The sequence below is a fragment of the Delphinapterus leucas genome, chromosome 17 (genome assembly GCF_059928025.1).
Source record: "Delphinapterus leucas isolate spDelLeu-1000000601 "Yukka" chromosome 17, BTC_Dleu_Yukka2, whole genome shotgun sequence".
Taxonomy (NCBI): Eukaryota; Metazoa; Chordata; class Mammalia; order Artiodactyla; family Monodontidae; genus Delphinapterus; species Delphinapterus leucas.
In genome coordinates, this window is record NC_143145.1 from 29390097 (window position 1) to 29416421 (window position 26325).

A 26325-nucleotide genomic window follows, 5' to 3' on the forward strand; every position below is an offset into this window, starting at 1 on the left:
AAATCATATAATCACCTTGATAAATGCAGAAAAAGCATTTAACAAAATTCAACATTCATTCATGCTAAAAGCTCTTAACAAAGTGGATATAGAGAGAATATTACTCAACACAATAAAGGCCATATATGACAACCCACAGTTAACATTATGGTAAAAATCTGAAACTTTTCTTCTAAGATTGAGAACAAGACAGGGATGTCCTCTATCAATAACTACTTTTATTCAACACAGTATTAGAATTCCTAGCCACAGCTATCAGACAAGAAAAGAGATAAAAGTCATCAAATTAGAAAGAAAGAATTAAAACTGCTGCTGTTTTCAGATTATATGGTACTATATATAGAAAATTCTAAGGACTTTACCCCAAAACTATTAGAACTAATAAATGAATTCAGTAAAGTTGCAGGATATAAAATCAATACAGAAATCTGTTGCATTTCTATGCACTAATAACAAACTATCAGAAAGAGAAATTAAAAAAACACTCCCACTTACAATTGCATCAAAAAGAATAAAATACTTAGGAATAAGTTTAACCAAGAAGATGAAAGACCTCTACTCTGAAAACTATAAGACACTGATGAAAGAAAATGAAGATGACACAAACTGGAAAGATATATAGTGCTCATGGATTGGAATAATTAATATTGATAAAATGTACGAAGTAATCTACAGATTAAATGCAATTCCTATCAAAACATCAGTGGCATTTTTCACAGAACTAAAGCAAATAAACCTAAAATTTGTATGGAACCACAACAGAATGCAAATAGCCAAAGCAATCTTAAGAAACAAAAAGAAAGCTAGAGGTATCACACTCCCTGATTTCAAACTATACTACAAATCTATAGTAATCAAGACTGTATAGTACTGGCACCAAAACAGACACATAGACCAGTGGAACAAAATAGAGAGCCCAGAAATGCACCCACACTTATGTGGTCAATTAATCTACGACAAAAGAGGCAAGAATAAACAGTGGGGAAAAGAAGGCCCCTTCAATAAATGGTGTTGGGAGAACAAGACAGCTACATTCAAAAGAATGAAACTGGACCATTTTCTTACACCACATATAAAAATAAACTCAAAATAGATTAAAGATTTAAATGTAAGACCTGAAACCATAAAACTTCTAGAGTACACTGTGACATCAGTCTTAGCAATACTTTTTTAGATCTGTTTCCTTAGGCAAGGGCAACAATGACAAAACTAGACAAATGGGACTACCACAAACTAAAAAGTTTTTGCGTAGTGAGGGAAACCATCAACGAGAAGAAAAGGCTGAGTACTGAATGGGAGAAGATATTTGCAAATGACATATCTGATAAGGGGTTAATATCCAAAATATACAAAGAGCTCATACAACTCAACATCAAGAAAACAGAACAACCTGATTAAAAAAAATGGACAGAGAAGCTGAATAGACATTTTTCAAGGAAGACATAAAGATGGCCAACAGGCACATGAAAAGAAGCTCAACAGCACTGATAGGAGGGAAATGCAAATCAAAACCACATTGAGGTATCACCTCATACCTGTCACAATGGCTATTATCAAGAAGACAACAAATAACAAGTGTTGGTGGGCTTCCCTGGTGGCGCAGTGGTTGAGAGTCTGCCTGACAATGCAGGGGACACGGGTTCGAGCCCTGGTCTGGGAGGATCCCCCATGCTGCGGAGCAACTGGTCCCGTGAGCCACAGCTACTGAGCCTGTGCGTCTGGAGCCTGTGCTCCGCAACGAGGGAGGCTGCGACAGTGAGAGGCCTGCGCACCGCGATGAAGAGTGGCCCCTGCTCGCCACAACTAGAGAGAGCCCTCGTACAGAAATTAAGACCCAACACAGCCAGCATAAATAAATAAATAAGTAAATTAATTAATTAAAAAAAAATACCAAGTGTTGTCAAGGATGTGGAGAAAAAGGAACACTGGTGCACTGTTGGTGGGATTATAAATTAGTGCACCCAGCTTAGAAGACAGTATGGTGGGTCCTCAAAAAATTAAAAATAGAATTACTGTATGATCCAGCAATTCCACTTCTGGTTCTGGGTATTTATCTGAAGAAAACAAAAACACTAATTCCGAAAGATATATGCACCCCTATGTTCAGTGAGGCATTATTTACAATAGCCAAGATATGGAAACATAAATATCCATCCACAGATTAATGGATAGAGGATGTGATATATATATACATATATATATATATAATGTATCTATTATATATAATAGAATATTACTCAGCCTTAAAAAAGAATGATGTCTTGCCATTTGCAACACATGGATGGACCTAGAGGGTATTATGCCAAGTGAAATAAGTGGGACAGAGAAAGACAAATACTATATGACTTCACTTATACAGGCATACCTCAGAGCTATTGTGGGCTTGGTTCTAGACCATGGCAATAAAGAGAATATCACAATAAAGCGAGTTACATGTATTTTTTGGTTTCCCAGGGCATATAAAATTTGTTTACACTATACTGTAGTCTATTAAGTGTGCAATAGCATTTTGTCTAAAAGAAACCAATATACATACCTTAATTAATTCTTTACTGCTAAAAAATGCTAACCATCATCCAACAACCCAGGGTTGCCACAAAACTTCAATTTGCAAAAATTGCAATACGTGTGAAGTGCAAAAAATGAAGTATGCTTGTGTGTGAAATGTAAAAAGAAAACAACAAACAAAATAAAACAGAAACAGAGTCATAGATACAGAGAACAAACTGGTGGTTAGCAAAGGGTAGGGTGGTGGGGTGTCGGGTGAAATAAGTAAAGAGGATTAAGAGGTATAAATTTCCAGTTATAAAATAAATAAGTTACAGGGATGTAATGTACAGCATAGGAAATATAGTCTGTAATATTGTAACAGCTTTGTATGGTGACTGATGGTTACTAGACTTATAGTGGTAATCAATTAATAATGTATGTAAATGTTGAATAACTATGTTGTACATCTGAAATGAATACAATATTGTATGTCAACTGTAGTTCAATAAAAAGGATAGATAAATAAATAAATAAATAAATTCAACCCTAGTCATACCTTCTTTCCTTTATTCTATTGGTTCATAAATGCACATATCTGATTCTGACTACTCAACAGTCTAAATTTTTCCAAATCCTAAATACTTACAATGTAAAATTTCCATATCCTCATCTTAAGCTAAAGATTTCTGACAGTGTTTTTAACATCCTTTCCCTTAACATTTCTTTCAACAATTTTACCATTTTTGGTCTCCTGAAAAAATCTTTGGAGTCATACTTGACCCTTCTACCTTTATATCCAGTCTTTACTAGTTTAGTCATTTATCAGTATGTCCCTAGGCGCCATGACAGGCACTGTGGACACAAAAATGAATGGGATAATGTTTCTGCCCTTGTGGGATACACAATCTGGTGGGAGAGACATTTGAACAAATTACTACAGCAATGCGGTGCGCGCAGGCCCTCATTTGACCCTCTCATAGGTCATGACGCAGAGCAGGCTTCCTTTTTCTCCATTGGCAGGGACTGGTGTTTGTCCCTCCCATTTGTAGCATTTTGTTCTTGCATCTGTATGGAATGCTCGTGGCAGGGGGAGTATGCACACTGGCTTGGAGGTAGGAAAGAGTGTGGCCAGATAAGGAAACTGCTTGTAGAATGGTATGTTGGGGACAGAAAGGGGATAAGCTTGAGAAAGTAAGTGGGGAGCAGAACATAAATGTCCCAGTGTGCTATTATTATGACCTTGGATTTAAACCTATAGGGAAAAAGGATATTGGAAGACTTCAGGCAGCATGATGCTGTTATCAAGTTTGCATTTTAGATGATTCTAGCAGCACCCTGGGGGATGAATTGGAAGAGGGCAACTAAGAGGCAGGGAAGTTGGTTAGGATGCTTATGCAACAGTTTGGCGAGGCAGAGAGACCAGCCTCCTGGTCTACAGTGCAGGGATGACATGATGAGACTGGAATTAAGGAAGTAGCATTAGAGAGGAGAGGTTGGATGTTGGGGGCGGATTTCAGAGGGAAAAAAATTCCAGGTGTGACAACTTCAGGAGAGTAGAAAGTTTTGAAATAGGCATGAAAAGAGGGAACCGGTGATGGTCCTGTAAATGGATCAGCAGAGGTTAACGAGGGCCCATTGGAAGGGAAACTCCAAGGCTGGGATAGCTGCGCCCTATAGAATGTGATTTCCCTGGTGTTGGTCACCAGCCTGATGATGGGCTTGGGGAGGCAGGTGGTGGTCCTGTGCTTGGTTTTCTGGTCTCACTGTTCCAGCCCCAGTCTGCATGTCCTCCAAATTTATTTCCCATAAACTTTTGGCCCACATCTGACTAATCTCATTACTATTCCTCAGACAGAAAATGCTTTTTAAAATTCTGAGCTTTTTTCTCCTGTTGATAATACTGTCATATCCTTCCCATCTCCCTCCTTTATCTGGAACGACCTCTTTCCTCTCAGTCTCTTTAACCCGGCCCAAACATCCACCTCCAGGAAACTTACTTTAGCCCTCACCAGTCTCACCTTTATTTGATTTTCTCTTGCCCTGTGGTTGAAATGGAGCAGGTGTGCTGGGTCAACATTCTGGCTTTGCTACAACCAGCAGGTCACTTTGCATTCACTTGCCTCCAAATTCTCTTCTACAGTTAGCTCCTACTTCTCAGGATTGTTGTGAAGATATATTGAGTTAGTTCATATAAACTTAATGTATTTCTCTCTGGGCACATAGCAGAGCTCAAGAAATATTAATTTGATCTTATGAATATGCTGTTAGATCAGCCTGGAAGATCAACCTCTATTATAACCTCTAAACTTTGTCGTTTTGGGGAATTACCAGTCTGTATTTTTTGCTATTTCATGAATAAGGCGGGGTAAATAATATTTTAACTAGAGCATATAATTTAAATGTAGTAAATAAGCATTTTTAAACGCTTACTATGTACTAAGCATTTCCTCACAGCAACCCTATGAGTGGGTATCATTAGTATCCCATGTTACATTTGAACAAACAAGTATCAAGGAGTAAAATAACGTATCCAAAGTTACAGAGATAGGAAGTAGAATTGAACTTACGTTTTTCTGAGTCTAGAGCTCATGCTAGACTCTGCCTTCAGGTAGATGTCCAATGTACGGAACCCCTGGCTCTAACTGCAGCCTGAGCTGGGAACTTGAGCTTTTCAGAGAGGTGGGAGGTATGAAGAGTGGGGAGGGCTCTACAGGTGGGAAAAATTACATGAGCAAGGTTGCAAAATCAAATGAGCTTATTATACATGGGAGAATCTGGTGAGACACGCCCTTCTATGCGGAAGGAGTAAATATAGTTAAGACTGTTCTTCCTCTTGTATTCTGTGCCATGCTTGCTAACACCACTGCCTGCCCAGTCACTCCAGGTGAGAATCTGGGACTCACTTTAGGAACCTCTTTTTCATTTGCCAAATTAGTAGTTAAATTCCACTGATTTAACTCTTGTATATCCTTCCTAGACTTCTCTACACTTACGCCCGAATTCAAGTCTTCTTTGCTTTTTGCTCGGATTGCAAAAGCCTCATTTCTGTTTCCCTGGTTATGGGCTGGCTTCATTGTAAAATTTTATGAGTGAAGTTCCCGAAAGTCAAATCCAGTTTGCCACTGTCCTTATTAGAGTTCTTCAGTGGTTCCCTGGTGCCTCAGAACCAGATTTAGTTGCTTTCAGTGGCACACAGGGACTTCCAAGGTCTTACCCTGGGCTCTGCTTGGCTACATAAATTCTGCTGGTTTCACGTTGGCCTGGCGAACACCTACTCATTTTTCTAAAGCGAAGTGACTCTTCTCTGTTGAGGGCCTGCTCTCCAGCCTTATGTATGGTGTTCACTCATTCCTTGTTGCCTCTTCTGCACACTGTACAGCCTAACTTTGTATTTTCCAACTGTTTTTTTCAACTTAAAAAAAATTATAGTTGATGTACAATATTATATAAGTTACAGGTGTACCATATAGTGATTCACAATATTTAAAGGTTATACTCTATTTATAGTTATTATAAAATATTGTCTATATTCCCTGTGCTGTACAATATATCTTTGTAGATTATTTTATACATAATAGTTTGTACCTCTTAATCCCCTAACCCTAACTTTCCCCACTCCCTTTTCCTCCCCCCACTGGTAACCACTAGATTGTTCTCTATATCTGTGAGTCTGTCTTTTTTGTTATATTCACTGATTTGTTTTACTTTTTAGATTCCACATATAACTGATATCATACAGTATTTATCTTTCTCTGTCTGACAATATCACTTAGCATAATACCCTCCAAGTCCATCCATGTTGCTGCAAATTGCAAGATTTCATTCTTTTTTTTATGGCTGAGTAATATTGCATTGTATATATGTACCATATCTTCTTTATCCATTCAATTGTTGATGAATGCTTAGGTTGCTTCCATATCTTGGCAATTGTAAATAATGCTGCTATGAACATTGAGGTGCATGTATCTTTTCAAATTAGTGTTTTTGTTTTTTCACACCTGTCAGAATGGCTATCATCAAAAAGACCACAAATAACAAATGTTGGTGAGGATGTAGAGAAAAGGAGACCCTTGTGCACTGCTGGTGGGAATGTAACTTGCTGCAGCCACAGTGGAAAACAGTATGGAGGTTTCTCAAAAAATTAAAAATAGAGCTACCATATGACCTAGCAATTCCACTCCTGAGTATATATCTGAAAAAAACAAAAATACTACCCCAATACTATCACCATTTTTGAAAGGTGATCTTTTGTATTTTACAGAAAGTTCCCATAAGACAGTGATTATTATTGGTTTTCTGGAGTAATGCCTGACATGAAATTGGTGCTCAATAATTGTCTATTAAATTAAAGAAACAATGGATGAACAAAGCCAGAAAAATGATGAAAAGGTCAGATTTTAGAGGGCTTTGAAAGCCAGTCAGAGGAGATTGGCGATGTTTCTTTTTGAAAGAAGATGATGTGTGCAAATTGTTTTAGGAAAATTAGCCACATAGGAGTGCTTGGATAGATTTATTCTCATCTTAATACTTCTGCTCACACTGTTTCCTTCCTTAAGTTGCTATCCCTCTGCATCCCTGTGCATTCAGTCTAATGTACCTCTCTCATTGGGGAGGATATCTGAAAGGCTCTTTGGAAAGCCAACAGGATTCTGTACAAAAAGTAAATTATGATTTGAGTCCGCCATGTTTCTAAGTCAGTCTGTTCTGTCTGGAAGGTGGAAATCTTGCTCAAAAGTCTTATCTAGTAACAAACTCACTATCATACTAGCTGGTTGCTAGTTTTTCTGTTTTGGAATTCAAAAGACATTCAATAAAAGACAATAAATTTTAATTAAAATCAGTGAAGGATATGGAATAAATACGCAATAATTTTTCAGGGAGCAAAATAGAGTGTTGGAATTGACTTAGCTCCAAAGTATTCGTGTATGTACTCTTTTACACTTTCATTTATTATGTGTGATATGCACATAGAGAGAAGTATACTGATCAGTATTTAACAATTGGCTCTCCACAAAAAAAGGGAGGGGCCCTGAAATGTCATATTTGCTGATTTCTGCAGTGTTACTACTCCAACCATGACCAATTTTAAGCAACCAGTGTGATGTCACTGAACATAGGTTTGGGAAGAAATGCTAGCCACCTGCTGTATTGCAAAGCCTGTACTCTTTGGCTGCAACACACGACTATCTATAAACTCTTCTGGGAGCCTGTGACATGCCAAATTCAGTGCTGAGGGCACTGGGGATACGGGCCCTACTGTTACAGATGTTAGTGGCAATGGGAAGACCAACAGGTAACAATTATGATACATAAGAATTACTAAACCAGAAGTATATGCAATGTACTGCGGACACATAGGCAGAATACCTAACACACATGGTTATAGCTAGGCATCCAGTTACATAGATCTGCCTGCGACATTCAGGGAAGGCTTGATGGGATGCATGGGGGGCACTGTTTGATCTGAGACTTGGATGATAATTGAGAGTTTGCCAGGTGAAAGGTATTTTGGCTGAGAGAACATAGCAAGTTCAGAGAACTACAAATAATTCAGTATCACCGGAGCATAAAGTCTGAGTTAGGAAAGCCATAAATGATGAAGCTAAAAACATATAAAGGAGCCAGGATCTTACTTGTTATGCTAAGATGTTTAAACTCTAGGCCTCCGGGAACTTTAAAGCATTTTAATAACATATCTGTTTGTTAGAGAAACCCCCTAGTGAGAAATGTGCAGAATGATGTGGGGGGACAGAGGAATGGGAGTCAGAGAGGCTTGGTGAGGTGTGTCCTGAAATAGAGCAGGTGAGAAATAGTGAACTAGGACAATGGTAGTGTGATGGAGTAGGTCAAATAATGAGTTATCAGCTAGAGTCACTAGCACTTGACTATTACTTGGATTTGGGGTGAGTATATAGGACAGAAAAGAACTTAGAAGGACTCCTAGATTTGTGGCTTGGGAATCTAAAATAGGAAAGAAAAAAAGAGGTAGGGGTTTACAAAGGAAAAAAGAATGGATTTAGTTTTAGACATATTGGATTTGATGTAATTACACGATGTCCAAAACTCAATTAGGCGTAGGGGTCAGGAAGATGTCTTTGCTAGAGCTGTGTACTAGACTCTCATAGTTGGGAGTTGTAATCATGGGTGTGGGTGTAAGTAGGTAGAGTGACAAAGGTCAAGGATGGGGAGGAGAGATGGGAGTTAGATATAGCAGGACCACAATCTGGTTCAGGCTTCCCTCAGTAGACAGTTCACTTTCATTGCCCCACTTCAATGATACTAGACTACTCTCTCCTTGAACGTGTCCAGTCCCTCCCCTATCTATTCCTCTCTTTCTGTTGAACTTTCTTCCTTTTCTCTCTGTCTCCTTATTGCTGCTTTTAGACATTCTGCCCATCTTTACAGGCCCAGATCAATGCCATGTTCTCCATAGAGCTTTCCTCCATTCTCCGCCATTTTGCTTTGCCCCTCATGGAGGCTTTGTCCTCTGCTGTAGAACATAATGGTCTGCTCAGGATTATTTGTGTACATGGCCAGTAGTGAGCTCCTTGAAGATGAAGAGTGTGTCTTTCTGTATCCCCGTAGCCCCCACCTAGGACAGCACTAGGTGCTTTTAGGGTTGTGAGTGAATGTTTCATTAAGGTGAGGAGGGTAGTGAATATAAAGTGACCTACTGCAAAATTCTGCTGGATGTTGACCTAGCTCTAGCTTTATACCTCTCACCCTTCCCCCAACTCAGAAAAAAAGTAAAGGAGACTAAGAACATGGTTACGGCCCAGACTTAATCTGTCTGGAACTTGGAATACCTGCAATTTGAAGAATTCACGAGAGGCTACGTAAAGAAATATAGTTTGTCATTTTCAAGGTTAGCTGATTTTAAGGTGTTTCTTGGTGTGTGGTAAAATCAAGAATTCTGTACGAGTGCAGGTTTTTCCTTTTTGTAGGCATACAGGAAAATTTATATTTCTTTACTGGTGAAATTATGTCTCAAAGCTGCAGGCATAAAATTGGGAATACACAATGTGCGCTCATCTAACCAAAGGACACAAAACATGTAACTGCAGGGCACTTTCACTGAGGCAATTTATGACATGTAGTTTTTCCTTATATAGGATGTGAATTGGAAAACTTTTCTTTAATAATAAAATAAGATTGCACACTTAGATAACTGTGTGCTAAGTTACAAAAATTGCACTTTTTTCCCATCTAAGAGATCTTTATACTATTAAGGATATAGTTGAACCCAGAAAAATGGAACAAATAAAACAATTAAAAATGAAAGGTGGACCTGTGAAAACAGTACAAAAACAGTCCCAGTAAACTTGAGGAACCTCTGATTTAGGCCTAATGCTGGAGAGTTTAGTATCATTAATATACTCTTTTTTGTTGTTTTTTGCCGCACCTGCGGCAGAATTCTTAATTTTCCATGAGCACATCCTACTCGGTTTACTCAGAGTCAGAGTCAGGAGGCTGCCTAGGGGAATGGAAGTCACTGAGAAGTAAAGGACTGATGGAAGGGTAGCTGATGGTACAGGAGGGAGGAGAGACAAAAAAAAAAAAAAAACCCACAAATTTTGTCTGATGCATCTCATCTGATTTGAGTAACTCCATGAGGAATTGTTAGTATCATTTTATTAATGAGAAAACTGCGGCTGAGAAAAACTGACTCACAATCTTATCCATTTTCTTTTACTCTGTGCTATCCTTGAGAAGATTAATTTCACATTTTGTGTAAAAACAGCATATAAAATTATATATCTGTATATTGACTATAATGATATAAAAAGATCAAGTGAAAACATGAAAATAAATATGACTAAATGCTAATAAATTGTGGGTTTTGAGAGGTGGGGTAAAGGATGCCTTTTTTCTTATTCCTAGTTTTCTGTGTTTTCCATAATACATGACTGCTTTTCTATCATCAGCAGCGATAACAGCAACAACAGCAACAAAAGGCACATATTGCTTTAAAAGGAAAGCTGCCTTTGTCTCTTGGGCTACCAACATTCCTCTAGGAAGGTAGAAGGCTTTTAAGAAATTTATGGAAACAAAGACTGTTTGGCATTTCAAAGGCTTTTTAAGCCAAACAAAATCCATAATGAAAGTTTTGCCATAAACTTTTGGAGTTGCTACTTGGACTATGTTGCACAGTTTCCCACCAGATATACTGTAAAAAACAAACAAAAAAGTATGTTAGTGTGACTCAACTGAAAATGAAACTGATAGCCTGATCTGTAAAATATCCTGCATACCCCGTATCCTGTGGAAATAATATATTTGAATTGAATGTGTTTATCCATAGTGTAGTCCTTTACCAAGATATTTCTGTGTCTCCAAAATACTGAAAGATCCAATCAATCCCTTTGATATATGCAGTCAATGATAAAGATATTTTATCTACACAGTGCTGAACACCTGAACTGACTGAACAGAGAGAGATCTTTTGGGAGTGTGTAGAGCTGAAATGGGAAAAATGTGATCATTTAAACCATGTCTCCATTATCATCACAGCCAATTGTAAAGCAAAAGATTTCGTCAATCAGATAATTCTTTTGTCTACACAATTCCAAGCCATTATTCTGAGTAATTTGTTTCATTGAATTTACCAAATATTTAGTTGGTTTCCTAAAACATAATTGAATCTGAATAATAGGAAGAAAAAAGATTCTGGTCTGAATTTTCTGCATAGGGGATATAAGTTAAAAGCAAACAAATGAATTAACAAAAACCCCACACTTGTCCCTTACATATAAATACTCTCTTATTTCTTCTTAAAAAGTAGTTCTTTTAGGCTATGCACATTTAACTTTCATTACTTGGTTAGAAAGACCTGGTCCAGACAGAATATTTATTAAAACGTACATTAAAATTGCCTGAAAGAAAAAACATGCAGAGAAAATATTAGAATAATAGTCCTTGGGTTATAGGAGGTGGAGTTAGAACCTTTGGAAGGTTTAAGAAAAGAACCGTTTCAGAAGAGGAAGAGCCAGATCAAAGGGTCACTGATTTTGGACAAAACTGACTCCCCTTCATGGCTCTCATTCCATTCATTGGAGGCACTACCGTTCTTCCAGACTCGGAACCCTGAAGCCACATTGAATTGTTCCCTCTTCATCCTTTGTATCTGATATGTTCACATCTCACCCTCTCTTTCTTTGAAAGCTCTCTCTGGTTCACACCTTACTTTACATTCTCCTGATAGAGAGTCGTACTACTTCATGCCTGAATTACTACCAACAACTTCCAAAGTGGTCCCTCTGCCACAAGTCTCTCAGCCTCCAATCCTGCCTGGTCCACAGCTGTCAGATTTATTGTCCCCAAACATCACTTTCCTCATTGCTGCCGCCTGCTCACCACTCACTTTCTTCATTGTCCCTGCACTAAGTTCAAACTCCTTGCTCTGCCTGATAGCTGGGACCCTCTACAGCCCTTTCTCTCATTCTCCTTCTCTCTCTCTCTCTCTCTCTCACACACACACACATCAATCCAATCGTACTTTTTGCTGTTCCCCAAAGACTTCATTTTAGTCAACCAAATCACTACATACTATAAAAATCCCCTTCCTGACCCCTTCTCCAAATCCATACCATTCTCATCCCAGCCATGTCCTTTCTGTGTAAAGTGCTGTCCCTCTTGACTTTTACTTTCCAAATTATCCTCATCCTTCCAGAGCCTTCTCAAATGCCACCTCTTCCATGAAGGCTTCTCTGATCCCTCTAGACCCATAATTTCCTTTCTTTTCTCTGAACTCTCCTCCTATCTATAATCAAGACTGAATTACATGACATATTACTTCAATACACTTCTTTTGATTTATATGGCATCCCTTGTTACTCAAGGAGGGTGTTTTGACATTTGTAACAGGGCACTTCATTGTGCAGGGCTGTCTAGCACATTTCAGGTCATTTGGCATCCCAGGCTCCTGATGCTAAGTGACAGGGATGTTATTGTGACAACCCCAAATGCTCTGAATACAATTCCAAATGCCCTAATTATTAAAAAGTTTCTTGGAGAAGTTTCTATATCATATACACACCTGCTCAACAAATGATCTTTGTTTAAATGGTGAATGCATATTTTAAAGAATAAATATTTCCCTTACAGTTGCCAACATATTAAAAAAACTCAGAATGAAACTAATTAAACATTCAGATGAACCAACACTCTATTTTAGGTGTCATTCATAAGGTATTTCATTAAACCCTCACACCAGCCCTGGTTGTTATTTATCCTTATCCTTAAAGATGAGGAAACTGAGGCTCAGAGAGTTCTGCTTACCCAAGGTCATACATCCAAGCTTGATTAGAGCCCTGGCCTTTTAAAGCCCAGGGTATTTGGAGTCAAATCTTTGGCTTTTTCTCTTACCACTCAGCCTCTATAAGGGCAGCCTATTTGTAATAGCTTTGAAATAAGAGTGTGAACATGTAACACAATTAGCAATTTGAAGCACATTATTAATGCTGATAGGTGCTAATGACTATAATTGAAAGGGAAGATATTAGACCAGACAAACAATATTTTAGAATTTAAAACAAGGATCTAAATTAGAGTCTAATGAATGAATCTACTCCTTGACCTTCTTTGCTACAGACATTACCCCATGTTTAGTCTCTAACTGAGAGGTATGTATTCTTTACTCTCTTATTGTATTCTTCACTCTCTTAATGTTTGTCTTGGCAGATGGCCAACAGATCTCTCTAAGTTTCCCTTAATCAAGTTTTGGGTAACAGATGCCCAATACAAGGCCCAGTAAATATGCCTTGTATTAGGTAGTACTGCTAGACCCAAACAACAGAAATCTAAGAGCTGGCAATAGTTGCTCAACTCTTCCCTAGTTGCTCAAGTCTTTTCTATCACCTGGGCATCTTTAATACTAAATGTTATATAAATCAAGTATCATGGTATCATTTAAAATGTTGTATATATTTCTTTCTAGTGACAGTTCATTATTCATTTCATGCATGTCTAAAACACCTACATTTATTAGTAACTTATTTCACTATGTGCCCAATGTCCAATTACAGTTCTTCATATTTCAGCTGATCTAGAGTTTAGGAAGTGATAGTGTGGATGATTCATGTGCTTACTTTAAAAAGTACACTCATGGGCTTCCCTGGTGGCGCAGTGGTTAAGAATCTGCCTGCCGATGCAGGGGACATGGGTTCGTGCCCCGGTCCGGGAGGATCCCACCTGCCGCGGAGCGGCTGGGCCCGTGAGCCAGGGCCGCTGAGCCTGCGCGTCCGGAGCCTGTGCTCCACAACGGGAGAGGCCACAGCGGTGAGAGGACTGCGTACCGCAAAAAAAAAAAAAAGTACACACTCAGTTTCTATCTGTGCACATAGGAAGAACTGCATTCCTGCAGGATTTTAAAAAACAGAAAGAAAATTCAACCCATTTGAAAGAGCCAGTATTGTTGATTTCAAGTTTTTCTTTTCAGCTCTGAGGATATTTACCATCTATTTTTTTTCTGCTTAACAAAGAAGGAAAAGGACCTGAAAGCCAAGTTCATAGATAACTTAGAACAATTGTGTAACTATAGGTAAATGTGCATATGATATAAAAGTATTTCATTCCTGTATTGTCTTATAAACCATATCTACTGAAACAAAGTGAAACCCTTTGTTTAACTCATATAAAACCATTATTCAACTGTAACCACCTGAGCATTCAGGTGATCTGAAACGTAAAAGGATTTTTAGTAATCCTTAGCAAGAAAAACAGACATTTAAAAAAAATTCAATAATTGTTTGTAACAAATTGAGCTTGGTGTTAGCCTTTGCCTCTCACTGTTGTGGCCTCTCGCGTTGCGGAGCACAGGCTCCAGATGCACAGGCTCAGCGGCCATGGCTCACGGGCCCAGCCGCTCCGTGGCATGTGGGATCTTCCCGGACCAGGGTACGAACCCGTGTCCTCTGCATCGGCAGGCGGACTCTCAACCACTGCCCCAACAGGGAAGCCCTGGTGTTAGCCTTTTATTAGAACATTTCCTGAGCAAAGTGCATTTTGAACTGCTACATGCTGGGACACTTTGTAGGGAGGTGGAAGAGAAGGTAACAGAATCTTTCTCCACTAAGACTAAAAAAAAAAAAAAAGTTCAGTAACCCCTCTCAGTTTCATTACTGTTTTGACTCATCTTTTCTCAAGCTATCTTGTCAAATATTTGTCAGACGATAGAATTTTTAAAAATATCCAGCTGCTCCCTATAGAAGCCAGAAATGGTCTAAATATTTTGATAACATTTCTCAGAGAGACGCAAACATTTTAAAGGTGGAATTCTAGGGGTTTTGTTATATCTCCTTATATCCTAATAGCACGTGAACTGGTATCTGCTGATGTGCTATCAACATTTTCCCATCTATTTTTAGGTCTTCAGTTGTTTTAGAGGTGGATTTAATATGTAAAGCAGAAGCTTACACTGTGAAACATTTGCATGATTGTATTTTAGTTTTACCATTAGCTAAGTAGGGCAAAGTTGATCCCATCTCACAGGGAGCTCTCTCCCACATTTCCTCTGTGGACTTGGAGGTTCAGATTTGCTTACCTGCTTCCTTGAAGATACTGTGCTGTTGAAATATCTACTAGAGGTCTTTGAATTCAAATTCTTGTTCTGATGGGTTGAGTCATTTTTCCATGTCTTAGAGTTTTCTTTAGGATCTGAAGGAATGGGATTTAAGAAGAGGATCCTAGCTATGAATCCATAGAGGACAGTGGCCAGGATCATTGGAACAACATAAAAGACACCAAAGTCCATTAGGTAAATAGGTGAGTAGTAATTCCTGGAGATCTTGTAGCCACAGGACACCACAATAGCATCTTTATAGGTGCTAATATTGAGATCCAGCAAGAAGAACCACAGCATACAGTAAATGGATGTGAAAGCCCAGACAAAGATGATGATCTTTTTGGCTCTGGAAAATGTGCAGAGAAACTGGGCTTTGATGGGGTGACAGATTGCTATGTACCTCTCAATGGTAAATGCTGTGATTGAACAAGAGGATGCATTAATGCCCAAGTACTGGAGGTAAGTAATGCAGAGGCATCCAACGTAGCCATAAACCCAGGAACCATAGATACTGTCCGTTATGTTGGGGAGGCCTGCGGCCACCAGGACCATGAGATCAGCTACTGCTAGACTCACCAGGTAGCAGTTTGTGGGCGTCCTCATGTGCTTGGTTCTCATGACCACCAGGACTACCATGATGTTGCCCACGATGCCCAGACCACAAATAATGAGCACAAGTAAGATGGTGACCACTTGGTATTCTAGGGCCACCACGGCTCGAGGCTGAAGTTGGGTTTGGTTCAATTCACTTACTGTCTCGTTTTCCATCTTTAGTGGCTTGAGGTTTCTCTGAAACACTTCTCAACACATCTTCTTGCCAGTGCCCTGCCTTTATCACAGTGGTTCTCTCCCCCTGTGAAGAGTTACAATTCATATTCATTCACAGCATCACCAATTCTGATCAAGTCACAGTCACTTACAGGTAATTCTCCTCTCCTTTCACCTCCCATTTTTCTGCAGTAATAGGGCTCATATGTACTCCCCAAAACTCCTTTTATTGCAACTCTAGTGTAGGATGGAATAACTGTTTTGACTACCTTACCATAAGAGGCACTGGTTTTTTTCTTAATGGAGAAAAATGCTCAAGAAAAGAGACACAGAAAATGCTCCTTGTTTTGAAAGGGTGCTCAATGGAAAAAAAGAAAAGAAAAGAAACAATATCTGCTACCTGAAAAATAAATGCAAAGACATCTCTCAGACGCTTGGGAAAAGTACAAAGGAGAAGAAAAAGATACGAGGGGGGAAAAAGCCAAGAGGCTCAATGATCAAGCTTGACAGAAAATTAGCATCTGCTTCCTCTGCTCTCAAAGGGTGAGATCCCTTTGCTACAAAATAGCAAGCCTTTGAACCTACCTCTCCCCGTGCCCTCTGCCCTGCAGACCCAACAGAGAACAATTTCTTCTCTTACCTTTTCCTCTGTAGCGTTGCCTGCTTTTCCAGGTAGATGAGGCAGTATTAAGCGTGAGTTTCCAACGCTGCAGAAAACCTCGTCTACTTTGTTTGACAGGGAGACTACTTAGCAGTGCTCTGTCTTCAGAACTGCGGTTCTTCTAAACCCTTGCAGCCTTTCCAACTGATGACAGACCATACAGCCGCAGCAGAAGCAGCAGCAGAAGCAGCAGCAGAGAGCCTGTCAAATCGTAGATCGTTCCCTAATGAGAACATGCTCGCTCTCTGTCTCCCCCCGCCCCCCTCCCGCACACGCGCAAACACACACACTCACAATGGCAAATGCCAGTCAGTCCTCACTGATTCATAATCTTCTCCCCTTGAAGGATTTACTCTTAAATGTGCTAGTGATACAGTTCTAATCTGGAAGGCTGAAATCACCAGCAAGGGGTCCAGAGGCAGCTGGTCTTATAGTTGTTTATAGTCTAAGTTCTACAGCAACTCCAGTACCTGAGGCAGCCCTGAAATATATTTACACTCCCTGTTTGATAGGACTTGGGGATGGCAAATCCTTCTCAGTCCAGACACAGCCCTTGAAGCTTGAGATATGTGACTGAGCTGAAATCAACTTCTTTCCCTACTAGGGAAACCCTTAGACTATTTCTCCAGTGAACGAGTGAAATTGACTCCCTCCTCTCATATTATATGAATGGAAAATGAGTTGAAATGGATTTTAAACCATTTCAGCTGCAATCTTCTGAGGCTTATAAAGATTATTTTTTAAAAACCTGTTTGAGCTAAGAACATCAATTCAAACCTACATATGATCTGTGAACTTTGTTTTTCACCTCTGGCTCTGCGTCACTTACTAGGATCTCTCTAACTGCTCTGGACGCCTCTCCCCTCTTCACCCACCCTGTGGACTGCCAAACAACATGTAGCACCCAGCAATGTTTTGTGTCAATTTATTTCTAGGTGGAATCTAAACCAGGGCCACTCTGGTAACCGCCTCTGAAACAAAACTTTATAAACAATCTTTTTTAGGAAAGTGTACTTCGGCTTGATTTTTATTTCTCTGAAGTAGCCCATGGGCAAATCTTTATACTTTTTAATGGGGTCTCAGAAAATATGTCTTTCTTCTCCAGGCACCAACTGAATACACCAAATGTTAATGTTTGTCCACTTTTATTTCAGACTGACAACGAATAACAGCCCTTAACTTAATGCCCTATAGAGTGAACAGGTTGATTCTCTACTCTAAGAAGTTTAGATGTTCTTTTTTCTAGAAGATGTCAATGGAAGAATAGATTCGGTGTAGACAGGACCATGAAGGAATCAGAGTCACGTTCAAGGCTAGGTAACAATGGGATGAAGGCGAAGCTTGGATCGTATTGAGTGAATTCCACCCTCTGAACCATCGAGGGCTCCTTGAGTATCTACTTCTCCTTCTAAATCAACCAGAGTTACAAATTAATGACCCATGACTCAGATTCAGGCTTCAGAAATGTATTGTTTGGCCTGCACAATGTAGGCTCAAAGGTAGACTATCGTCTGTCTACCTTTCAATATTGAGAGATTGTATAGTAAATCTGGATTTCTGCCTCTCATAAACATGGAAAGATCTGGCAACCAAGAGTCCATATTCCTGCTAGAAATAACCATCTGAAGCTGAGTAGTGGTTGTGAGTAGCAGTCTGTGGGGGGATAGGATGTGTCCTCTCCTCTTTTCCTCCCTCTTTTCTGTCACACAGGCCAGCTTCACTCAGTAATCCTGCACACCTGGCCTCTGTGAGTCTTGACTCTTGTATCACATGCAGTTCCTGAGAGAGACAGTGGAGGGTACCAGCCAAATACAAACTCTTTTACCCTGAATAGGATTTCTGCCCACCTTCTAGTTTGTTCCCTCAACTGGTTTAGCAGATTGGGTGCCAGCTTTACTTCTCTCCCTGCCCTAGAGGACAGAGATTGCTCTGAACACCTTGTTTCTGGTCGAGTCCTCTGCATTTTGGAATGAAAAGTGCTTTCTAAGGTGAAAGCATTGCCTCCCTACCCCATCCCAACCCCACCACCTCCAATCTGAAAGGCCTCTTCAAAAGTCACACTTCATAAAGCACATCTTCCCCTCTCATTATCCCCAGGATTTTAGTCAGCTTTCAGGCCTTCTGAAGAGACCTTATTTTAAGTCTTGGGTAGTAAACATGAGGGGAGAGAACATCTACAGTGCTACCTGCCCTGGCAATTCCACCTCCCTCCAAATCTTAGCACATTCTTCAGCATTTCTATGTAAGGACACCATTCTGAGTCTTCAGTTTCATTGCCTTGGGGCTGGGAAACCATTCTCCAGGCTTCTTCTCCCCTCCCCTGTCCCCCTTAGGAACAGGATTGGTCTTAGCTTCTGGGCCTATCTGCTGCCTTCCTCCTACTTCCTATTAGCTCTTCTGCTTTCCTTTGAGCTCTGTTGGGCTTAGGGAATCTTAGTTTTTATTTCCCAGCTCTTCATTTTTTTCTTCTGATTATTTTTTATTTTTATTATTATTATTTTTTGCTTCTGAGAGAGCATTTGCCTTTTTTCCCCTTTCTTCCTCTCCCAACATAACAATTGTGGTAACAGAATGCAACTGCTGATTTACTGCTGCAGGCTGCTGCAGTCTTCATTCTTTTAGCACTTAATTGTTAAGCTCTCACTATGTACCAGGCATCTAGTATATAACATTTTGTTTTTACCTTCAGATAGGTCATGGTGTATTGGGACAAGCAGACTTATGAACAGTTACAAATATGCATAGATATGTTGAGAGGGCTTAGGTTGTGAAGGGGAAAGCATTTGTGGGCAGTAGGCACAACAGACGGAGGGGCCAGCGAGGGCTTCCGAGGCAAGGTCACATCTGAGAACAGTCTTGAAGAAAAGTGTAGCTTCTTTTTGAAGGGTGGGATGAGTGAAGATATTCTGACTGGAGGAGACAGAATATATAAGGCCCAGCTGTGTAAAATGGCAAGGATTGTGGGGGGTGGGGGGGTAATTTTCTGGTTCTGCTTTGGTTGTGAGGCGTATGAGCTGGTGACCGCGAGGCAGCTTTCAGAGTAATGAGCGCTCCTTTCTGCTCTGACTCACACCACCCCTGGCTCCTCCTTCCCTCCCCTTTAGCTAGCTCTTTCCTCTCTGGAGAGTACAAACTTCTGCTTTCACCATCCCAGACTTGCCTGTCCCTTATGGTCCTGTCTGTTTTCAAGCTAATTTATGCTCTTTGCAAAATTATATTTTCAAAGTAACTGTGATTTCATAAGGTAGGTTTTTTATTTGTAAATCTCAATCAGATAATATCTAATAAATGCTCCCTAAGTGTAAAGAACTGCACAGAAATGGATATAGAGTCTGTCATACAGAGTGAAGTAAGTCATAAAGAGAAAGACAAATACCGTATGCTAACACATATATATGGAATTTAAGAAAAAAAAATGTCATGAAGAACCTAGGGGTAAGACAGGAATAAAGACACAGACCTACTAGAGAATGGACTTGAGGATATGGGGAGGGGGAAGGGTAAGCAGTGACAAAGCGAGAGAGAGGCATGGACATATATACATTACCAAACGTAAGGTAGATAGCTAGTGGGAAGCAGCCGCATAGCACAGGGAGATCAGCTCGGTGCTTTGTGACCATCTAGAGGGGTGGGATAGGGAGGGTGGGAGGGAGACGCAAGAGGGAGGGGAAATGGGGATATATGTATACGTGTAGCTGATTCACTTTGTTATAAAGCAGAAACTAACACACCATTGTAAAGCAATTATATCCCAATAAAGATGTTAAAAAAAAAAAAGAAATAGTGTACAACTAGATTACACTTTACATTTTGGGTTGAGATTTTTTTCTCACAATAATATCTTAAATTCTAACCAACTGTGACTTCTATATCTTTTGAGTAATTCTGACTAGAGAGAAATGCATCCTTTGAAAATAGTTCAGTGGTGTCTGTTTTGAAAAAAAGTTGCTAAGTCATGGTTACAGCATGTAGATGGTGCATGAACTTCTCACTGCCCACTTTCAGTTTTGCTCTGTTTCCTCTGCCCTTTATCCAGGCCTTCTCAGTCGTGTGCCACTTGGCTAGCATCAATAAGAATGAGCATCACACTTACAGGCTCCTTTGTAAGAATGCCCTTGGACTCCAAGCTGGGACTCTTTTTTTTTTTTTTTTGGCCTGGCCTCAGACTGGACCCTCAAGCTTGAGGAAAGATTTAGCACTTCTGCTTCCCACTCTTGGCATTCCCACCCAGAGAGCTTGCTCTTGGTATCTGGCTTCCCCTTTCTTAGTTACCCCAGGAAATCATCTGCTTGGCCAAGTCTCTGTCCCTGAGACACAGTGGCTGACATGATTTTACACAAGAGGAATTCTACATAAGAGGAATTCAGGAAAGCCCTACCCTGGTCTCTGAAGGTGATCTTAGCTGTCTAGGTAGTAGCTGGCGATCAGAGGGTTGTCATGAACCCTTTAGTAGAAAGATGATTATTTATGCTATCAGCATTTCTCAAACGTTAGCGTGCATCTGGATCTCCAGGAGAGCTTGTTAAAACCGTCCCCAAATTGCTGTTTCAGTAGCCCTAGGGTGGGACCTGAGTATATGCATTTCTCATAAACTCCAGGTGATGCTGACGCTGCTTGTCTGTGGACCACACTTCGAATAACCTTGTACTATATGATCTAGCTCAGCGGTTCTGGTGTGGGAGGTGGGAGCAATGTTGAATCAGAATCACCTAGAGAAAGTTCTAAAAATTTACATATCAGGTTAGCCCTCCTAAGTATTTTGGGTTTTGGTATATGTCCTCAGATTGGACTAGGGCCTGAGAAAGAGAGTGGGGCTCTGGACAAAAGCAATTGACTTGTTCTCCTTGGTATCTATCACTCTTTTTCATCTCTACTATCATACCCGGAGCTTGGCTTGGCAGGTGGGGGATTGCTGCGAAAGAGAAGATCTATGATCACTGTGGTCAAGTGGCACTGGGGTCAGAGATACTGTAGAGCATCCAGCTAGGTCAGCGGTTTGCAGGACCCAGACCATGGTGAGGAGAGGGCAAAATTTAAGGGGGTGCCCAAAACCTCAGTAATTTATACCATCAATATTTTAATGCAATATTTTTAAAATTAAAGTTTATGCAAAAAAGTCTATGATGAATACAATATCAACTTTTTAAATAAAGACAGCATCAATATTATGAATTTTCCCTTTCCGTCCCTTGTTGAATTTCAGAATCGTCTGGGGAGTTTTAAAAGATATAGATAGTTAGGTCCCTTTCCCAGATATTCTTATTTAATTAGTCAGGAAGTGAAGCCTAACCTTTGGTATGTACGGTGATGATTAAGAACCACTGAGCTACACCAACCAATGTTGGTCTCTGGAGGTGAGGGAGTGGTGGTATGTGGGTGTCCAGGCTGTGGGAGGGCCAGGGAGATGAGTAAACTAGGTGCGGGTAACCCACCCAGATTTGGAAAGGTGACAACAGAAAATGTTGGCAACAGAACACTAGCACAGACTCTGGTTCCTGGGAAAAATTATATAACTATACAGGTTTCTAGATTTAGAAGAGCAGAGTGAGGTACAGCCTATCGAGTTGAGATTCTGACACAGAAACCACAGAAGACTGGGTCACTGGAACTGGGATAGAAGGTTTGGATTCTGGAAGTAGTAAACAAAGTCAACTCAGGATTTGATGCTAAGTCACCTAGATACTGAACTAAGTATCCTTCAAAATTTCCCTGTTCAGGTGTAAGCTTGATCACAGAGCTTTGAGTAAAAGAAAGCATTTGGCAAACATTATAGAAAAGGTGTCAAAATTCATTTTCGCTGAAATTTAAATGTTAGCTAGAGAAAACTGTCGGCTGTTGATCAACAAAGAAAAATACTTTATGAAATGGGATTATGAAGTTGTGTTTGTGCTTATTGGAAAAGGTACAGAACCTGAAAGGTAAATAAGTTGTACAGTAATACTGTATATTTTGGGCACAAAGCACCCTTCCTTTCTATTTCTCAACCATATATACTCTTATTTTTCCATTCCCTAGTGTCCACACTTCTGGAGAAAATAAGATCTTAGATTTAAAAATGAAGTATAGTAGAAGTCAACCTAAAAATATTTCAAAATGAAAAAGCAGAAACATATATACATAGCTTCTTACCCTCTGCAGTCTTTAGCATTTGTTATCTGGCTGGGTGAAGCATGTTCAGGAAGTGTTAACACCAGTTACAAAAGTTTCCCCAAAGTGTCATGACCTACACAAAAGATTGAAGAATAAGAATTTTAATCAAAACTTCTGAGCTCATAAATCAACTATACCTCAATTAAAAAAAAATAAATAAATAAAAAGAAAAAACGTCTGAGCTTCTGATTATTTTGATTTATTTCATGTTTTATGGAACACTAAAGTTAGTTTTAAAAATGCATATAATATTAAAAAGTTACTGTAATTTAGTTATTATAAAATTCTATTCTGTAAGCTGAACATGGCTGACTCTGGCTGCTAGGAATTTCAAGTCCGAATTTGTATCCTTACATAAATGGTTGTGTAAGGCTTTATCAATAAAATGTTTTTTTTGCTTACTAAGTCTATCAACTTTGTATTTGACCTTCAGTTCCTCCTCTGCTCTTATTTATTATGTCAGACACACAGATGCAGACACATAACACTGCTTCCCAGATATGTATATATCATTTAAAAAATCAATTTTATCGAGGTACAATTTACATAAAGTAAATTCACTTTAAATGTAGAGTTTTGTGAGTTATAGCAAATACATATAACTTTGTAGTCACGACCACAATTAAGATACAGAAAACTTCCATCGTCCTAAAATGTTTCCTGTGTTCCTTCCCATGCAATTCTGTATTCCCCGAACAATTCTATGTTCAGGTAAATCTTGCTCAGCTTTCTACCTCTAGACTATATTTATCTTTTGAAGAGTTTCAAATAAGTGGAATTATACAGTACGCACTCTTATGCACACATAAATCAGCACAATGTTTTTTATATTGACCCATTTTGTTGCCTGAAGCAGTAGTTTGTTCCCTTTTATTGCTGCACAACATTCCATCGTATGGCTATACGGATATATCATATTTTATCCAATCGCCTGTTGGTGGATATCTCACTTGTTTTTAGGTTTTGGTTAATATGAATGAAACTGCTATAAATATGCATGCAAATACAATGTCTGTAAAAACATTCTGCCATTTTTCTTGGATAAGAATTACCAAATTCCAAGTGTGAAAATTGTTGGGACATAAATTTAGTATATGCTTATATTTTTAAGAAATCACCAAAATGTTTTCCAAAATGATTGCACCATTTTCATACAAATTTACGTCATGTTTTGTTTTCATAGAAACCTACGTAATGGCTACATATAAAAAATTCAAAGCAGAAAGTAACTGTACACATTTAGGGTGAAGTGTGCTTTATGCATTTGTTTGTCCCCCAGCATGCAGCAGGGAGAATACACAGAGTATACAGAAAAGGCAGTTCGTGTACAACATGAATTTGTTGTATAAATGAGTGAATAAATTTTCCCAAATGATTACCTTAAACTTAATTCATAGAACAGATATGCTGAGTAAATGACATAATATATATCAAGCACTCAGTCCAGTACTCGGCACATAATAAAAGTTTAGTATATTTATTATTCTATAAACACAATGTGTTCATGGAAAATAAAACTGGTATTATTAAATTTGCTAAAACACCACATACCACCTTTAAAATTTCTAAGTTATAAAATATGTCTTGCTGAATCCAATGGGGTTTTTTAGTGGTTTGGCTAAGGTATATCTCTGTGGAGATCCTAGTGCTGTATCTCTCTTATTCTTCTAAAACCCAGTAAATGTGAATTATAACATTAAATGTTTTCATGCCTCCATAACTGTTTATTAATTAATTAACAAAATACAAGCATTTGTTCATTCACCATAATTATGTTCATAATGAATGAGGGAATTTGTAGAATTGAAATTCTTACTGATGCCTTCGAAATTACAATTGTGATAGGAAACGTTGAAAAAAATGGCTTGTTTTAGTTGTCAGGAATTGTTGGCTTACATAGTATGCTAAGTCAGAAAGGAGAGCACAGAATACTGAAACTGTACATATTAAAAAAAAAAAAAAAAGGGAAAGGAAGACAGTAAGTAGTTAAGAATAAAATCCGGTCACTTAATTATTAGATTGTAGTGGCAGCTGACTACTTGGTGTTACTGATGAAATCATCCAAGCACTGATGTGCAGAAGGGATGCATCTCCCTGAGGAAATGTTTTTGGACCCCCGCACAGGTGGCCCAAACCCTTGGAGAAGGTGGGTGGGGCTTGTTGGGTGTGATGGTGATAGGAAACAGGGGTTTGTTTGAAGGAGATAAGTAAGATCTGCCAAAATCAAAAGCATAGCATCTTAGAGAATCAAAGGCCACCTCAACTGAAAATTATCTTTTTAAAAATAAAAAGAGGCATTAATGTGGAACAAATTTTCAGTTTGTGACATCGTCATAGTAATTTCCTCTAAGGTGAGATACTTCTGTAATATTTTGTTACAATGTTTCTTAAACTTTCAGTCTTCTGGGAAATACTTTTCCAAGAAGAATGGCAAGAAAGAAGTGTGGTGAATGAATTAAGAGACAACATTGCAGAGTGATTTCTCACCTTCAGTGTGGAGGTGCATTTGTCAGTCCACCTGCTCATACATTCACACTTGTTAAATGCTGCCTTATTGAGTGCCAGTTATTTGACAGGCTCTCTGCCAGACTCTATAGATAGAAATGTGAATATGAAAAGCACAGAGAAGTTCCCAGCCTGGCAGGGGTGACTTATACAAACTGCCAATTATAATGCAGTGTGTTAGCTGCTATAATTGAGGTATGTACATATTTTTAAAGCTGTAAGGTGTTAGGAGTGACTAATTCTATGTGAAATGGTATGGAGTAAATTCACAAGACCAAGGGGAAGGACTCCTTGGTCCAGGAGAGAAAAAAAGCAATAAAGAGTTGGACAAATGGCCCCTGACCAATCAGCTGGGGTGTAGGGAAGCTACCATGCATAGAAAATTCTCAGTGGACAGCAGTAGGTGCCACGTTCTCCCTGAGGATGTCCCATGGTGAACGCTACTCTATCACACGTGCAGTGCCTGACTCCTCCACCCTTGGACAAACATAGAGCCCAACGCAAAGGCATATACAAAGCCCATCGTTCTTGACAGACTGACTGGGTCTTTCATCCCGGTTCACTTACTGTCTGTGTGACTTTGGTGAGTCATTTAACTTTTCTGCACGTTAATATCTTCATTTGTAAAGTTAGGATAATAATAGTAGCTATCTCATAGGGTTGTGTGTGGGTTTTTTTAGGATTAAATGTAGTAATACGAGTTAAAATTATTAGAACTATGCCCACACAAGAGTGTACTGAGTAAATGTTAATGGCTGCTATATTTAGAGGAGAAGAAAAAGACTGTTTTCTATATCTGCTGATTCTTTTTAAAAATAAATTTATTTATTTTGGCTGCATTGGGTCTTTGTTGCTGTGTGCAGGCTTTCTCTAGTCGAGGTGAGCGGGGGCTCCTCTTTGTTGTGGTGCGCGGGCTTCTCACTTCGGAGGCTTCTCTTGTTGCAGAGCACAGGCTCTAGGCACGCGGGCTTCAGTAGTTGCGGCACATGGGCTCAGTAGTTGTGGCTTGCAGGATCTAGAGCGCAGGCTCAGTAGTTGTGGCTCATGGGCTTAGTTGCTCCACAGCATGTGGGATCTTCCCAGGCCAGGGCTCGAACGCGGGACCCCTGCATTGGCAGGCGGATTCTTAACCACTGCACCACCAGGGAAGCCCAAATCTGCTGATTTTTGAGGCATGGTCCTCTGAAGT

At 39.4% G+C, this 26325-nt stretch overlaps 1 protein-coding gene across 1 annotated transcript in view; it reads right to left on the reverse strand.

The window, feature by feature from the left end:
• TRHR (thyrotropin releasing hormone receptor) overlaps positions 1 to 19634 on the reverse strand; it is a 62590-nt gene extending 42956 nt beyond the window's left edge. Inside the window, exon 1 of the mRNA XM_089898814.1 lies at positions 15032 to 19634. Coding sequence (XP_089754940.1) covers positions 15032 to 15820 — 789 coding nt within the window. The 5' untranslated portion in view covers positions 15821 to 19634. The remainder of the gene's footprint in view (positions 1 to 15031) is intronic.
• Positions 19635 to 26325: the final 6691 nt, after the last annotated feature.